The sequence below is a fragment of the Danio rerio genome, chromosome 23 (genome assembly GCF_052040795.2).
Source record: "Danio rerio strain M-AB ecotype USA chromosome 23, GRCz13ab, whole genome shotgun sequence".
Taxonomy (NCBI): domain Eukaryota; kingdom Metazoa; phylum Chordata; class Actinopteri; order Cypriniformes; family Danionidae; genus Danio; species Danio rerio.
The window spans coordinates 15,199,437-15,217,265 of record NC_141043.1 but is presented as its reverse complement, the minus strand read 5'-3'; the positions used below and the strand labels follow the sequence as shown (position 1 = coordinate 15,217,265).

At 34.3% G+C, this 17,829-nt stretch overlaps 1 protein-coding gene and 1 long non-coding RNA gene across 15 annotated transcripts in view; one reads left to right on the top strand and one right to left on the bottom strand.

Annotated features, from left to right (window-relative positions):
• Positions 1-1,879: 1,879 nt before the first annotated feature.
• On the top strand, positions 1,880-4,082 carry LOC147831248 (uncharacterized). Its single transcript, XR_015523343.1, has 2 exons — positions 1,880-3,418; positions 3,480-4,082. It is a non-coding gene; the product is annotated as an uncharacterized LOC147831248 (long non-coding RNA).
• znf512b (zinc finger protein 512B) overlaps positions 2,386-17,829 on the bottom strand; it is a 145,815-nt gene continuing 130,371 nt past the window's right edge. For 9 of the 14 annotated variants that reach the window (XM_087306703.1, XM_087306702.1, XM_087306700.1 and 6 more), the window contains 4 exons: positions 16,281-16,382; positions 16,002-16,064; positions 15,775-15,873; positions 6,568-7,746 (listed from right to left, as the gene is read on the bottom strand). In XM_087306703.1, coding sequence (XP_087162829.1) covers positions 7,384-7,746; positions 15,775-15,873; positions 16,002-16,064; positions 16,281-16,382 — 627 coding nt within the window. In that variant the 3' untranslated portion in view covers positions 6,568-7,383. Of the gene's footprint in view, positions 4,187-5,717; positions 7,747-15,774; positions 15,874-16,001; positions 16,065-16,280; positions 16,383-17,829 lie in introns of those variants that run through there. The other 5 variants (XM_087306693.1, XM_087306695.1, XM_087306699.1 and 2 more) reach the window with 2 other exon arrangements.

Sequence of the window (17,829 nt, the reverse complement as noted above, 5' to 3'; positions counted from 1 at the left end):
CATTTTGTTTCTGATTCAGGGACTGCAGTGACCAGTCTGATTGTGCTCTTCATGTGCCTGTTCAGCCCAAACACTCTAAACACTATTGCATACAGTCACTTAAGTGCAGTAAAACACATGCACATCACTAAAAAATTCAAGAGATAAAGGGATGGTTCACCCAAAAATGAAAATGTACTAACATTCAAGTGGTTCCAAGCCTTTATGAATTCTTTTTTTTCTGTTGAACATAAAATAAGATATTTTGAAGAATGTTGACAATGAAATCTGTAAACACTGACTTCTAGTAGGGAAAAAAAACACTATAGAAGTCAATGGTTACCAGTTTAAAACATTTTTCAAAATATCTTCCTAAAACACAACATATTTTGTGTTTGTAAAAAAGAAACTCAAACAAACGACAAATTTTCATTTTGGGTGATACTATCCCTTTAATGAGTGAATCTTACAAAACAAAAATAAATAAATAATAAAATGCCTGAGGACAAGTGGCACCTTAAATCTTGGAATACACTTTTGTATATAAAATCCAATGTCTAATTTTGAATTGATCAAGTTCCCACATTTGTCTCTTAAATTCTCATTACCGTCATGCAAAGCATCATTACCATAAAGCATATGTAAAATATATTTTTGGGCAGTATAACAAATATTACCTGTAATGTATTCAAAATGTAACAGTTTAATGGGGCTATATGTAGTAAGTTTTATGTATTAATATATTTTTTGGTGAAGAGCTTGTAATGAAGCTTAACATCGAGACCAGGGTTGCCAGGGCCACAGCCTGTGTAATTGGGCTTTCCAGTGTAATTCTCTACTTTTAACCACTTGGCATAGGTTATTTATTTATTCCATGGGTTAAAGTTTTGACATATTTCATCGAGTAGTTACTGCTGCAGTTCACTTGATGGCCTCTGGTGTCACACATTTTTAAAGCAGCAATAATCTATCAATTTATAACAAAAACAAGAAAAAATAATAAATGCACCAAAGAACACACATCTCTCAAAATAAGTGCTTAGCCAAATAGCAAAAAGCAAGCACCTAAGCTACAAAAAATACAAATATATTAAATTAAAAAAGCTAACACTTTTTATTGAATAAATTGTTATTTTTAGCTTTGGTTTTGCTGCCTTTTTATGTAATAAAACATTAATGAAATTTTAAACGTTTTTGTATCAGAGTAATGACGACTGAAATATTTGTTAATTGTCATGAAAATAATGTTTTAAAGTAAAAAAAAAAAAGATTAATGTACCAATTTATTATGAAAGAAGAATGAAATGATTAATATTTTTTTGTATTCCGGTAATGATAATTAGAAGAAAAAAAGTTTTAATTGTCATTAAAATAATGTTTTAAAATAAAACTGAAAAATGTATAATGTATCAATTTATAATTAAACAGTAATGGGATTGAAACTTTTTTTGTATTCCGGTGATGACAATTAAGATAAAGATTTGTTAACTTTAATGAAAATAATATTTTAAAATAAAAATTCGATAATGGTTCAATTTATAATGTAACAAGAATAAAACTGAAAATATTTTTTTTTTTATACCGGTAATGACAATTAAAAGAAAAATGTGCTAACTGTCATGAAAATTTTGTTTTAGAATATAAATTTAAAAATTTAGCAACTCATAATAATACAAGAATAAAAAAATAAAATAAAATATATTTATATATATATATATATATATATATATATATATATATATATATATATATATATATATATATATATATATATGTGTGTGTGTGTATATATATATATATATATATATATATATATATATATATATATATATATATATATATATATATATATATATATATATATATATATATATATATATATATATATATATATAGTTTTCCGGTAATGACAAATGAAAGGAAAAATTGTTAATTGTCATGAAAATAATGTTTTAAAGTAACATTTTTATAATGTATCAATTTATAATAAAAAAAACAATGAAATTGAAACTGTATTCCGGTAATGACAATTAAGAGAAAAATGTGGTAATTGTCATGAAAATATTGTTTCAAAAAACTAATAAATGACAAAATAAAAAGCAATATATAGTATTTGTTGGCTCTGTTTAGAAGGTAAAATGTTTCCTGACATATTTTGTGAGATTCACTCATTTGTTTTTTTTTTTTTTTCAACCCTTTTCCATATTTATTGAAGCCATTGTGTTTCACACCAAACATGAATTGCGCTTGAGTTGAATGTTTAAAACTAGCGGGAAAGATGTGATTAAGGTTATCATATTTTCATGAACATATAGTATGAAATCAAACAAAATTCATGCAACACTTGCATGAAAATGTAAATTTGCATTTGGTGTGAACTCATCAATAGGGGCAGTCCACACAGAATTCAGTTTTTCATTCCAATTAGCTGCTTTTTTATTGTTCTTTTTTTCTATGTAAACATGTACTAGATGAATGTGTTTGACCCTGCATGTCATTTCCAGCATCTCACAAACAACATATTAGTCTAAACACCCAAGGTAAACTTGCAGTTTTATTTTCATTTCGCAGCCTCGCGTCTTGCTTTTTTAAACACAAAAGCTACTTATTGGAAAGGACCTCCTAAGTTTAAGCAAGAAATGATGACATCACAGATGTCAAAGGGCATTCCTGTGCTTTGGATGATTCAGTTTTCTGCTAACATACTATACAGTATCATAAACGTTTGGAAACACTAGGATTTGTTAATGTTTATTTGAATGAAGTTACCAAGGCTGCAGTTATTTAATCAAAAATACAATAATATTGTAAAATATAACATTTTTATCTGTAAATACTGTATGGCTGTACTGTAAGGCTCTTTTTAAAAGTTAGTTTTACCATTTTTGAATCATTCAGCTTATCACCAGGTTTGATGTGAGCACTTTTACCTTAGCTTAGCAAAATCATGGAATTAGATTAAACCATTAGCATCTGGCTCAAATAGTTTAGATACTTTTTCTATTTAAAGCTTGACTCTTCTGTAGTCACTACATGTACTGAGACAGATGGAAAATAAAAATAAGTTAATTTCTGGCTAGAAACTATACTCCTATTCTGGCGTAATATTCAAGGAACTAAACAGCAAATAAATTATATTAACAGTAGGGCTGCACAATCTTGGAAAAATCTGATATTGCGATATTTAATTTTTCTGCAATAAATATTGCGATATGAATACAGTTTTGCGACTGAATAGCACTAAATGATGGTTTTCCAGGGAATCTAACAGTGTTCAGGTACAGAAATTGAGTAAACCCAACACAATCTCATGGAAATTCGTAACGTTTTGATTTAGTGGCTAATTCGTATGAATTCGTTTGATCTAATTCGTACAATTTAGTTTGATTTGCTCATCCCCCAATGACGGGTGGGTTTAGGGGTGGGGTTAGCTGCCACGGTTCCTTTTTAAAATCGTACAATTTCGTACGACTGAACTCGTACGAATTCGTACAAATTAGCCACTAAACTGGCAAAACGTAAAATACTTATGTTTGCTCGTGAGATCAGGCTGGTAAACCCAATGCAAAACATGCTTTTCTTACTTTGCTTAGTCTCGTTTTTAGTCCAAATATTCAAAAATTCTTTTGTTTTGTTTTTGACTTCAGAAGAAATAAATCAGAATTAAAAAAGCAAAACAAGTAAAATGATCAGCCAGTGGGGTGAGTAAAATAATCTGGTTTTTGCTTTGAAATGTAAAAATTTGAGAGAAAACCTATTTTTTGGCATAAATCTTATAGATTCTGAATAAATATAGTACTTAAATACATTTCTGTAGCTCCTAGTTAACTAATTCAGACTGAAAATGACATATCTTGCAATTTGACAATAGCGGATGCACACATTGCGATATAGATGCTGAAACGATTTATTGTGCAGGCCTAATTGACAGTATATTTAGAATGATTAGAGTGATTTCTAAAGGATCATGTGACACTGAAGAGTGGCTTAATGATGCTGATACAAGAACTAATCACATTTTAAACATATGCAGTTAAATATATGTACTTCACAATAATATTGCTTTTAAATAAATGCTACCTCAGTGAGCAGAAGAAATAAAAGTAACCATCATGTTTCCAAACATTTGACCTGTACTGTACTTTTTACTTTCCACCAGCCAGTCAGAACTGCATATTCATTAATTCCTCAAGTTAAGCACCACAAGCTCTTAATCTCATAAAAACAATCCGACAAAAAATCAAAAGCACACAGCACAACCAAATTTCGAAGCATACAGAAGTTTAAACAAAGACCTCCAGGTCAACCGCAGTGAACTACAAACTACTGCAAAGTGCCTAAAGGGACGCAGAAAATGACTCGCATTAGGCTACGGGCTTCTGACCCCTCACAGACAGGACACAAAGCACATAAGCGACACTATTGCACAGTAGCAACAGCCCTCCATCTAAACTCAGCTCTTCATTCAGCTGCCACTGACCAAACACGTCCTAAAACAATGCTTTTTGATGCATCGTGTTTGAAACCGATGGACGAGGATGAATTGCTTTGAATATATTCGTATATAGATATAATATTTATGTATATATACACGCAGCAGAGTATAACCGTGGTGAAATGTTAGCAGTAAATTAGCTCACCATGCTAATTCAACGGGTTTGATAGCTAAAAAGGAAATCATGAAACCACCGGACATGTTGACATACTGTAGACATACAATAGAAAATTGAAAAGAAATGTGTTAGCTTCTGCTATAAAAAGCTTTCATGAAAAATGATAAGTAAGTGTGTGTGTGTATACAGGGCCGGACTAGCTATAGGGAGCACAGGGACATTTCCCATTGACTTCATTGGGGGTGGGGGGCTAATAATTCTCAATTCAACTGTATGTATATAAAGACATATATAAATATAAATGAGACCGCTTGAAAATTCTCAGTTTCTGGAGAATTACTGAATTTCTAGATATATTACTACACTGTAAAACCCAACAGTCAACTTCCTCAAATGAAACGAATATAGTTAATTCAAAATTGACTAAAAGTTAATTCTACATTTGATAAAAGTTTTTAACTGTGTTGAAGGAAATGAGTTAATTAAATACCTTATTACTTTAACTCAAATGGAAAAAATTCACAGTACTCATATAGATTAGTTTTTAACACAAATGGTTTGTAGCATTCGGTTTCCTCAAACAGTTTGAGTTTTGTGAGTGCTGTGTGCTTTTGATTTTTTGTCTGATTGTTTTTATGAGATTAAGAGCTTGTGGTGCCTAACTTGAAAAAACAGTTTGAGTTGCCTTAACTTATTGAGTTTTACAGTACTCAGTTGGTTTGAGTTCTCTTCATTTAATGGGATTTACTGTGCTCAAATTGCTTAATTTACTCAAATGGATAAAGTTCACAGTACTCATTAGTCTTAGTCGGTTTCCTCAATTGGTTTGAGCTACCTTAACTTTTTGGGATTTACAGTGTAGAGTTTTACAGACTAGATATTTTGTAAAATGTTAATATTAGTTTTATTCTAAAAAGGTCTGACAATTTTTTTTTCTTCATTTAGAGCATTTCTTAATGACATTTGGTCAGAATAAGAAAAGTTTTCCTTTACTGTCATTGAAAATCAAGGTTTTTTCCACCATATATTGATCGCTATACTCTTCTGAAGTTAAAACTTTGAAATTGTGTGCTTCTAAAATTCATATTAATATGTCTGAAAACAAGGCAACTTTTTGTTAATCACAAAAATTACTTGAAAAAAGCTCCAAATGTCAATATTTTTATATCAAATTTGGTCAAAATTTCTATTGAATGTTTATGTGTATTTACCCATACTTTTAAAAATTAATTTATTACAATCTTCAGTGGGGTTGACGCAGTGGCGCAGTAGGTAGTGCTGTCGCCTCAAAGCAAGAAGGTTGCTGGGTGGGCTGGGTCAGTTGCCGTTTCTGTGTGGAGTTTGCATGTTCTCCCTGCGTTTGTGTGGGTTTCCTCCAGGTGCTCCGGTTTCCCCCACAGTCCAGACATGCAGTACAGGTGAATTGGGTAGGCTAAATTGTCCGTAGTGTATGAGTGTGAGTTGATGTTTTCCAGGGATGGGTTGCAGCTGAAAGAGCATCCGCTGCGTAAATAAGTTGGCGGTTCATTCCGCTGTGATAAAGGATAGATAAAGGGACTAAGCTGAAAAGAAAATGAATGAATGAATGAAAAATCCTCAGTGACCTATTTTAAGAAAAGTTACTTTTTAGGGAAAAATATATTTTATTCATTTATTCATTTTCCTTTGGCTTAGTCTGTTTCAGAGGTCACCACAGTGGAATGAAGAGCCAACTAATCCAGCATTTGTTTTACACAGTGGATACCATTCCAGCTGCAACCCAGCACTGAAAAACACCCATACACACCCATTCAGACACACACTATGGACAATTTAGCTTACCCAATTCACCTATACCGCATGTCTTTGGGAGAAGATGCAAGCTCCACACAGAAACAACAACTGGCCCAGCCGAGACTTGAACCAGCAGCCTTCTTGCTGTAAGGCAACCGTTAGCCACCGTGCCACCCCAAATTATGTTTTATTCATTTGTTCATTTTCTTTTTAGCTCAGTGCCTTTATTAATCAGGGGTCGCCACAGCAGAATGAACCACCAACTTATCCAGCATATTTTTTACGCAGTGGATGCCCTTCCAGCTGCAACCCATCACTGGGAAACATCCATACACAGTCATTCAAACACACACCACGGACAACTTAGCTTAGCCAATTCACCTATACCGGATGTCTTTGGCAGAACATGCAAACTCCACAGAAATGCCAACTGGCCCAGCTGGGACTCAAACTAGCAACCTTCTTGCTATGAAGCGACAGTGATCCACCATGCTGCCCCAAAATATGTTTTATTTTTATATAAATAAAAGCTTGCAACATATTAATTTTAAAAGTAACTTTTCCCAACAATGTTCATAAATATAAGTTGTAAATCTATAAAAACTGAGAATTTTCAAATCATTTCATCATTTTTTCCCCATTGCTGTATAAACACACACACACAGACACACAAACACACACACACACACACACACACACACACATATTGAGAGCTTATATGTTAACTACCCCTTAATTAGAATGAACAACTTATTCAACTGAACAATAAAAATGGAATGAAAAATTAACAGGAGTACTAATATATCAGCATACACAAGCACACACTCACACACACACACACACACACACACACACATGTATATACTCAGCTTAAAAAACCCAAAGATCAGTGTGAAATCCAATCATTTCTGTTTGTTCAGCCGCTCGTTCTTTCTTTCTGTGACCAAATCAAACAATGCTTTTTCATCTGCGTCCAGGTGGAGTTGGGAAAGCATCCCTTCAGGTGGTGAATGCTGTGCTACTCTTTCCTAGTTTTTCCTCTTTTCTTTATAGGGTGCTGTGTGTCTCTGGGTAGGGCTGGACTTGCGGTGTGCAGCAGGACAGGGGGTGGTGTTGGGGTGTTCGTGTCGGGTTCTGGCGCAGGGGTTTGAGTCTCTGGGGATGGGGGGGTCTGGATCTCTGGTGGAACTGGAGCTGGATCTGAGGTGAAGCTCAGAGTCTCTAATGGAAATGAGCTTGTGGTCAGCAGGTGGTGCTCTTTGGGTTTTCGTCCCCTTCTCTTCCCAGGCACTGCATTTTTCATGTCTTTCTGCAAGCCGTTGCTCTCGGGCTCTTTCTTCTTGTTGTTGGCCATCTCGTTGGCGGATGCTCGAAACCAGTTCTGTGCACAAAAGTCCACATTAGAGTTAAAAAGGTATCTATTGATCTGTATTACTCTTGAATCTGAAACTACTAAAGCTGAAACATTTACAATGTTCTGGGTTGATTTGAAACACATATGACATTATTTTTCTATTATCTATAAAATAAATAGTATCTTGTACACTGAGTTAATAACCGGTATGTTACATAAAATACAGCATAAACTTAAATCCTGCACAGCAAACAACTATATGCATTCGGAAAGTATTCATAGCACTCCACATGTCTTTATGTTATAGCCTTATTCCACAACGAATTAAATTAATTTATTTCCTCAAAATTCTGCACAAAACACCCAATAATGACAATGTGAAAAAAATATTTTTTGAAATTGTTGCAAATTTATTAAAAATAAAAAAGCTGAAAATCACATGTACATAAGTATTCGCAGCCTTTGCGGTAATTTGAGCTTAGGAACAATCTGTTTTCACTGATCATTCTTGAGATGTTTCAGCAGCCTTATTGGAGTTTCCCTGTGGTAAATTCAGTTGATTGGACATGATTTTTAAAAGGCATACACCTGTCTATATAAGGCCCCAGGGTTGACAGTGCATGTCAAAGCACAAACCAAGCATGAAGACAAAGGAATTATCTGTAGACCTCTGAGACAAGATTGTCTCGAGGCAAAAGGCTGGGGAAGGTTACAGAAAAAAAAAATCTGCTGCTCTGAAAATTCCAATGAATACAGTGGCCTCCATCATCCATAAGTTAAAGATGGAATCTCCAGGACTCTTCCTAGAGCTGGCCGGCCATCTAAGCTGAGTGTGAAGGGCCTTAGTCAGGAAGGTAATCAATATCCTGATGGTCACTCTGTCTGAGCTAAAGTGTTCTTCTGTGGAAAGAAGAGAACCTTACAGAAGGACAACCATCTGTGCAGCAATCCACTAATCAGGCCTATATAGTAGAGTGGCCAGACGGAAGCCACTCCCCAGGGGCGGAATGGGACGAAAATTCAGCCCTGGCACAGTAGCCACACCAGCCCACATGACCACACCGACACAGCCCCACCGACAGACATGCACATTTACTACTTATATTGGTGTACAGATAGTGAAATAATATAAGCAGTACCATATATGTAATAGATATTTAAACATTTAATGTATGTGACTGGAAGAAAAACAACCCGTTTATAACAAATTCATACATACAGTAAAACTAAATTAAAATAATTTAAAATCCGTGTGCTGTTTGTTTACCATTTGTCTGCTATTTATGATAGGAGTAACCTGTGAATGTGTATCACACACACACACACCTTTACACACAAATGGACATGCAGCACTACATTCAGCATATTTTTATTCACAAATAACTATACTTGTCATTCTCTGAAGTGTTGTTCTTTATTGCCACGGTCCATAGATTATGTTGGCTTCTCCTTGTTTCTATGTTGACAGTAAACACATTGTCTGATTCTACATCTTCTTATCCATTTTAACTCTGTAACTCTGCAATTGTAATATGCCTCTATGGCTGTCTGAGATTATACTTGTTTCTCACCCTTGCCTGACTCTTATTGTGTCCATGCTTCTTGCTGGTCTCTGCAGTCACTGTGTCATCTTTATTTGAATCACTGCTTTTGCTAGGCTTGACTCATTCTAGCTTTTAATAAATATGTGCTTATGAAACAATTACAGGTGACCTAAAGAATAAATATTAACAATTATGGCCTATTCTACAGTTAAGTTCAAATGTAACTATGTAGACTTAACTACATTTTTGACATGTGTTCACCTCTACTGTAGAACTACAAACCCAAAGTACAGTGTGTAATGTTTTTTTTTGTTTTTTCTACCTCTACCATACTCCTCCCTGTCTCTGCTATGCCTACCGTAGCATCCTTTCTCACAGCACTGGTATTGGCAACACCCTAGTTAATAAACACAGTATAGGATGTTAAGATTGCAGCAAAATGTTTTCTTACTGACTGCTCTGAACATTTGAATACCAGGGTTTCTGCAGGTTTATTCAAATCAAATTTAAAACATTACAAGACCCTTTTAAGACCATTATAAATAAAATTTTAGACTTATACAGGGCTAAACACAAAGGATTTTTTCTAATGGTCTGGTAACTTTAGTAAATAGTTTTTGTATTAATTGAAGATAATGGGATGTGTTGCTTTATTTTTCCTTCCATGATTAGGGAATTTAATTTGGAGAATTTGCTGAAAATAACGTAACAGCTGTTATAAACTGAATCTCTTTGCAATAAAAAAATTATTTGGCCAGATTGGGTAGCTTTACTTGGATAGAGGGAAATTAAGAACAGTTTAAAATGATTTAAGACCTACAACACAATATTTCAGTGAACTTAAGACTATTTAAGGCCTAATATATATATATATTTTTTTTAATTTAAGACTTTTTAAGACCCTGCGGAAACCCTATATACAAATTAATACAATTAAGTAATAACAGTAGCACCGAAATGAATAGAATATAAAGCAAAAATGAAAAAAAGCAGCAATATTTGTGTGTACCAGCAGATTTGTACATTTTTAATCCTTCATGATATATAGTTATTTGTGAAATCATGCTGAAGTGTTGCTGGTGCTGCACCTTCATTTGTGTGTAAAGGGGTTGTGTGTGTGTGTGTGTTTGATACACATTCACAGGCTCCTATCATAAGGGTTACAGGGTTAATTCATTTTTAAATAGAGCCACAGTGTTAAAATGGCTCACATGAGCTTCTATTTTGAAGTGTTTCTGACAACCAGTGATCTCATACCCCTTGTTGATTGTACATGGAAGTGTTTTAGTATCTTTATTTGTATTTTTTTTTCTGATTCCTTAATTTGTTCATTTTAATTTGTTGTAGACCACACCAACCCACAATGATACCCAAAGTGATTGCTAGCACTTGCATACTCAGTACTTGTTGGAAACTTTGTGGAAAGAATAAAGAGTCAAAATAATTCTGGATAGATTGAATCTCATTTTCCCTGACAATGAGATGATTATGTACTGTAACCTATGCATGTATTTAATGTATTAGTTTAAAGACTAGCTATGTATTCAGAGTTCACAACAAATGCATACAGTACTGTGGCTATAGCTTTAGGTTCTTTTGCATGTTAGAATATATTCCTAGTAGCATATAGCAGTCTGTATACCAGAAATCACGTAATCTGCTGATAATGACATATTAAAATGTGCGGGAGTTCTACGCTAAGCTGACAACTGTTAAACACAATGTAGTCACTGTGTTTAATGCACTGTCACAAACTGTCAGAAGTAGCGTGAATGGCGAGACATTTACTTGGTATGTTTTAGTATAATGACTTAGAAGTGCATTTTCTGTTTTCTTACCTCCTCTACCGCGCTACTGTCCTCCGACGCAGCAGCCGAATGTTCGAGAATATTTCAGTAATATGCATTTGGCAGCGTCTGATTTTAGAGCCCTTTTGCGCTCTTTCTCTGAGCTTTTCGGCACCGCCTTTTCTTTTTACGGTACATCTCTGACAATTAGCTTGTGTGGCACTTATTGTTTGTTTTACATTCTTGCTAGATTTTGATTACGTCCGCGAAACCTCAGATTGGGTCGGCCCCTCTCGAAACCAGCCGGCCGTCGCCAATTGGACCAAATGCGCAACATTTATTATTATAATTATTATTATATCATCATAATATCACATCTTGTAAGAGAAAAAAGCTTGTAAAAGCATGTAAAAACAATACATATAAAAAAAAAAACCTGACCGGCCCACATTTAAAAAATGGTCCGGCCCTTCTGGCATTTGCCAGAATTGCCAGATGGCCAGTCCGCCCCTGCCACTCCCCGCCTGAAATTTGCCAAAAGACATCTAAAGGACTCTCAGACCACAAGAAAAAAAATTCTCTGGTCTGATGAGACTAAAATTGAGCTCTTTGGAGGGAATGCCAGAAGTTACGCTTGGAGAAAACCAGGCACTGCTCATTACCGGGCTAATACTATGCCTACAATGAAGCATGGTGGTGGCAGCATCATGCTGTGGGGATGCTTTTCAGCAGCATGAACTGAAAGACTAGTCAGGATAGAGGGAAAGATGAATGCAGCAAGGTACAGAGACATCCTGGATAAAAACCTGCTTCAGAGTGATCTTGACCTCAAACTGGGGCAACGGTTTATCTTGCAGCAGGACAATGACCCAAAGCACACCTCCAAAATATCAATTAAGTGGCTTCACAACAACTCGGTGAATGTTCTTAAGTGGCCCAGCCAGAGCCCAGACCTAAATCCTATTGAACATCTCTGGAGAGATCTGAAAATGTCCGTACACTGTCACTTCCCATCCAACCTGATAGAGCTTGAGAGGTACTGCAAAGAGGAATGGGAAAAAAAATTCCAAAGACAGGTGTGCCATTCTTGTGGCATCATATTCAAAAAGACTTGAGGCTGTAATTGCTGCTAAAGATGCATCAACAAAGTATTGAGCAAAGGCTGTGAATACTTATGTAAATGTGACTTTCCAGGTTTTTATTTTTAATACATTTGCAATCATTTTAAAAACCTTTTTTCACATTGTCATTATGGGGTATTGTGTGTAGAATTTTCAATTAATTTAATCCATTTTGGAATAAGGCTGTAACATAAAAAATAGGGGTGTCAAAATTAATTGTTTCTTCGGTGCACCGCGATGCAGACACGGACAATTCGGTATCGATTCAGTAATAACCATAACCGGTTATTATGTAGTGACGTCATTTATCTCCTACGCGCTCTGTCGCGAGGGAGGTGAGCGCCGTTATTTACAACACTCAGCCAACTCAGGGCCGGCCCGTGGCATAGGCACCATAGACAAATGCTTAGGAAACGCACCAGAAATGAGTGCGCTTCAGTTGGTTTTGTTTTCGATTTTCCTGACACACTTTCAGTTATAGACGGCAATAACTCAAAAAACGCTTACCCTAAAAAGATCTAAAGTGTGTTTCTTACAGAAAGACAAAGCTGGTTATGTTTCACAGCTGTCTTTCTTTTTTTCTTCGACATTACGAGCACTGCTCCGTTTAAGCCCTCGCAGTCTGCGTTTACTTTAGCCGGCAGAGCTCGCGCTGAGAGGAGCTCTCTGTAAGGGACCGTCGGAAAAGTGCTTATTTTTTTCGTTTTTTTTTCCGTTTTTCTGCTCCGCTCAGCGCGAGCTCTCCCTGTTGCGAGGGCTTAAGTGTGTTTGTTTGTGTGTGTGCGTGTGTGTTTGTTTGTTTGATGCTGTCTATGTTTGTGAATGTGTTTGAATGAGAGACAGTGTGTTGCTGTGTGTCTGTGTGTTTATACGGACAGCTTGTTATAGCCTCCCCCCTAAAATATAACACTTTATATGGAAAGCATCGTCAATGCACCGTGATGCACCGAGGTATCGAATTGAACCGAATCGATGGCATGATAATCGTAACCGAACCGAACCGTGAGACCAGTATAGGTTCACACCTCTAATAAAAAATGTGGAAAAAGTGAAGCACTATGAATACTTTCCAGACGCACTGTAAATACAGTTTAAATCAGCCAGAATAATTAGCCCAAAATTATTAGCCCCCCTGCTTTCCCCCCCAATTTCTGCCTAATGGAAATAATTTTTTTACATAATTTCTGAATATAATAGTTTTATAACTCATTTCTAATAATTGATTTCTTTTATCTTTGCCATGATGACAGTGGGCGAGGCATTGGCGCAGTAGGTAGTGCTGTCACCTCACACCAAGAAGGTCGCTGGGTCGCTGGTTCGAACCTCTGCTCAGTTGGCGTTTCTGTGTAGAGTTTGCATGTTCTCCGACAAAAAAATGAATGAATGATGACAGTGCATAATATTTTGATACTTTACAAGACACTAGTATACAGCTTAAAGTGTGGTTTAATGCCTTAACTATGTTAATTAGGTCAACTAGACAAGTCATTGTATTACAATGGCTTTTTCCAGGGACATGGTCTAGTAAAAATCGCCTGTGCCCTAGTAAATGCTTTGATTTACAGTTTACTTTATATATATATATATATATATATATATATATATATATATATATATATATATATATATATATATATATATATATATATATATAAGTGTATTAAATATAAGTGTATTAATTAAGTGGTAATCCCAGAATAAAGATGTTATTTTTTCATGTGCCTCCAAATGAATGCTTGTAAAACAAGCAATGTAGTTTAACTGAAATCTGTGCATGTGCACAGAAAACCATTCCCACGCGTCTCACACACTGTTTACATTTATATTAATAAATATGATAATATATATAAATAATTTTTTAAAAATTATTAACATTGAAGAGCTGAAGATGTGTGTTTTGCTTTAGTAACTTTTAATTTATTTTAATTTTAATTACATAATTCTAACTGTATTCTAGAATTTGAAGATGTTTGTTTTTTGCTAATATAAATTACAGACTCATTCTAACTGTATTCAAGAATAGAATCTGAAGCTATGGGTCCAGCGCAATAAGGCACAAGACATGTTTGGCACGATTTGTTGGTATTTTCAGACCAGCGCAACACAAATTTTCCCATTTTGCGCCATGTTGTTTAAATAGCAAATCCATTTGCACTGCTTTTTGGATTTATGTGTGTGATGCTCTAAAATAGACTGTGCAATTGACCAGCTGAAAGCTGTTCTAAAGTCCAGCACAGAACGCATTAGTTGCGCTGCTTTAATGTGTACACATTGCTTAATATACACATTATGTACAGCAATACACAAATATCTTTACATATTTTATTCAAGACAATTTGTGTTTGTATTATGTTATTATTATTAGTAGTAGTATTTATTGTATGCATGTTTTTTGACTACAGTTCATTATTATTTTAGACTTAAGAGAGACAAGACTCTAATTGGTTTATTGCGCGTTATGCTCAAAACACACCCACAACTCATTAAGAGAAATTTTAGAATAAGCACAACCCTCTTAGACCATGCACAGGGCATTATTCCATCCTTAAAATAGCAAAAGTGGATTTGGACACACCCTTAATGCTTTTGCACTTTACACAATGCACTTTAGACTTTGTGCCTAGATCATCAAAATAGAGCCCTATGTGTCTTTAGTTGTAATACACAGATCTTTAGATGAATGAGAAGAACACAGCTAGAATGAGTCTGTAAATTAAGCTATATGATAAAAAAGATTAACTTTAGATTTTGTATATACAACCTCATTCTGGAGTCTGAATATGTTTTTTTTTTTTTTTTTGCTCTAATAACTTCAATTACAGACACATTCTAACTGTATTCTATAATAGATAAAATTGAAAGGTGTTTTTGCTCCAATAACTTGAAACACATACTCATTCTAACTTTAAACTAGAATAGATAGAATCTGATAATGTGTTTTTTGCTCTAGTAACTTGAATTATAGACTCATACTAACTGTATTCTAGATTACACAGAATCAGAAGATGTATTTGCTTAAAAAAGCTGAATTAAAGACTCATTATAATCTTATTCTAGAATCTAAAGATGTGCATTTTTGTTCTAATATCTTGAATTAGATATTAGGCAAGGCAAGTTTATTTACAGTATATAGCACATTTCATATACAGTGGCAATTCAAAGTGCTTTGCATAAACAGGAATAAGAGACAAGTGTAAGAAAATAAGAACAATATTAGAATACATTTAAACTGTATTCTGGAAAAGACAGAATCTTAAGATGTTTTTGCTCTTTTAAGCTGACTTAGAGACTCATTCTAACTGTATTCTGGATTAGATAGAATTGAAAGAACTTGAATTAGAATTGATTACTTTTTGCTGTAATAACTTACAACACAGACTCATTCTTACTGTATACTAGTATATTTTTTTACTCTAATAACCTGAAATACAGGGCAATTCTACCTGTATTCTAAAATTTGAAAAATGTGCTTTTGCTCTAATTGCAGAGCTATTTGAACTATTCTAGAACAGACAGAGGATGTGTTTTTTTGCCTAGTGATGAAATTACAATAGTGTCCTACACAGCAGATATCACACATCTGTATATAATTGTTTGTTTTACCTGAGAGTGTGTCTTGTTGATATGATACTTGACGCCGCTCTCAGAGTTAAACTCTTTCTGACAGAGCAAACATGTGTATTTCCCTACGTCACCTCCTCCCTGTGTGGAGAACAATGAACAATATTGATGCTCATACAGTATGAGCAATGACTAAGAATACAGGTATAATGTATATACAGTTATTTATATGAAACAACTACTGTGCATTGCACAGGGAGGACTTGTACCTTGTTACAGCTTGCCAAGTGGGCTTTAAGTCCAGATACACTTGAGTAGATCGCCTCACAGTTCTGTTAGGAAATCAAGACAAACTTGAAGAAAATAAGCAACAACAAAAAAATGTCACAAATTTTTTATTCATTTTTAAGAGCTCTATAATGAGTTTCTTCAAGTAATCTTCATCAAATGATCTCATTCAGATGTTCACATTGACTTGAAATCTGTCAATGAATCACTAGCAACTGTTAATGTAAAAATAAAAAAATAAAAATAGACCATTTTCTTACACAGTTAGGGCAGCAGATGAATCCTTTTTCTTTCACTTCGTTCTTCCAGCTGTCCACAGTTTCAGGGCTGAAGTTTGGGAGACCTGGTCGTGTGTAGTTGAGCTGAATAAACAAATACAGACACATTATTTATAACGCATGCATGTGTATAAGATGAGTAACTACCAATATTTAGAAACATTACTCTGTATTTATGAACTACTGACATGTTTAAAGTTTGTAAAATTGTGCTCTTTTTTTGTTTCCTAAGGTGTAGCCATACAGTGTGACTAATCATTAAAAGGAAATGTTCTAAAATTGTTAAAAAGTTCAGACAAAATGTATCTAAATTTAAAGAAGGTAAATACTACTTTTTAATAACACTACTAATACTAGCTAATACTACACAATGTATTTTAGTATATATTTTTAATAAATTGTACATAACAAGAATATGCTGTTAACAAGGTTATAACATTTTTTATGTTTTTTTTCTAAATTTGACATTACAAATATTAAGGTTCTTATACTTTCTTTGGGTGCTAAACCAAAAATAGTGATTGGGTGACAACAAAACATTGCTTTAAATGTGCAGTATTTAAGTTTGACAACCAGTGGTTAAACTAGGTATTGCACATAAGCGCAGGTTGCCAGATTCTAAATGTTCTAAGTGTTCTAAATAAAAGCAACGGCACTCCATAGAAGGAATATTTTCCATATCAAAAGAAGTTTTTGACCTAACCAACACCTACAATTTATATTTTAGAAAAGGCTTCTATTTCTTGCAGCTGAACAACAGACAATGATCACCTCAGGTACATCTCATGTGCTTTATTTAGTGTTAAATGCTAATAATGTGATTTCGAATGCCATTTCAGAACTTAAAAATTATACAAAAATATACTTAGAAATTATAAAAAATAAATAAATTTGAACTTTAGAGGCCCTATCATACACCTGGTGCAATAACGCGCAAGACGTGTTTCTATGACGTATTGCTATTTTTAGACCATACTTTTTCCATTTTTCGTTGTTTAAATAGCAAATACATTTGCGCCACTTTGTGGACTCATGGGTGTTTTGGTCCAGAAAAGAGGTGTGTTAAGGCACATTGTTGACACGTTGCTATTTTGAGAAACTAAAATAGACTGCACAATAGACCAGCTGAAAGCAGATCTAAAGTTAGTGGTGCGCCTCGCTTAAACATTGCTTAAAACATACAGAATGTGCAGCAATACACAAATATCTTTACAAATGAAAAAGAATTAAAGGAATAAAATATTACAAAAATTATTATTTTCCACATAAATCTAAAAATAGCTGACTTTATGCCTTCTTCATCTCGGGGAGCTTATTCAGTTTACTCATGACAATTTCCTTTTGCATAATGTTATTATTATTAGAATTATTTATTATATGCATTAATAAAAAATAATAATAATAAAAAACATAGATTTGCCCACCTATCATGTTTTGGACCATATGGGCATAGCATGTGTATTTGTATAGAACTCAGTTTTTTGACCACACTTCACTTCACAGCTCGGGAAGACACCCTAACTCATGTTAT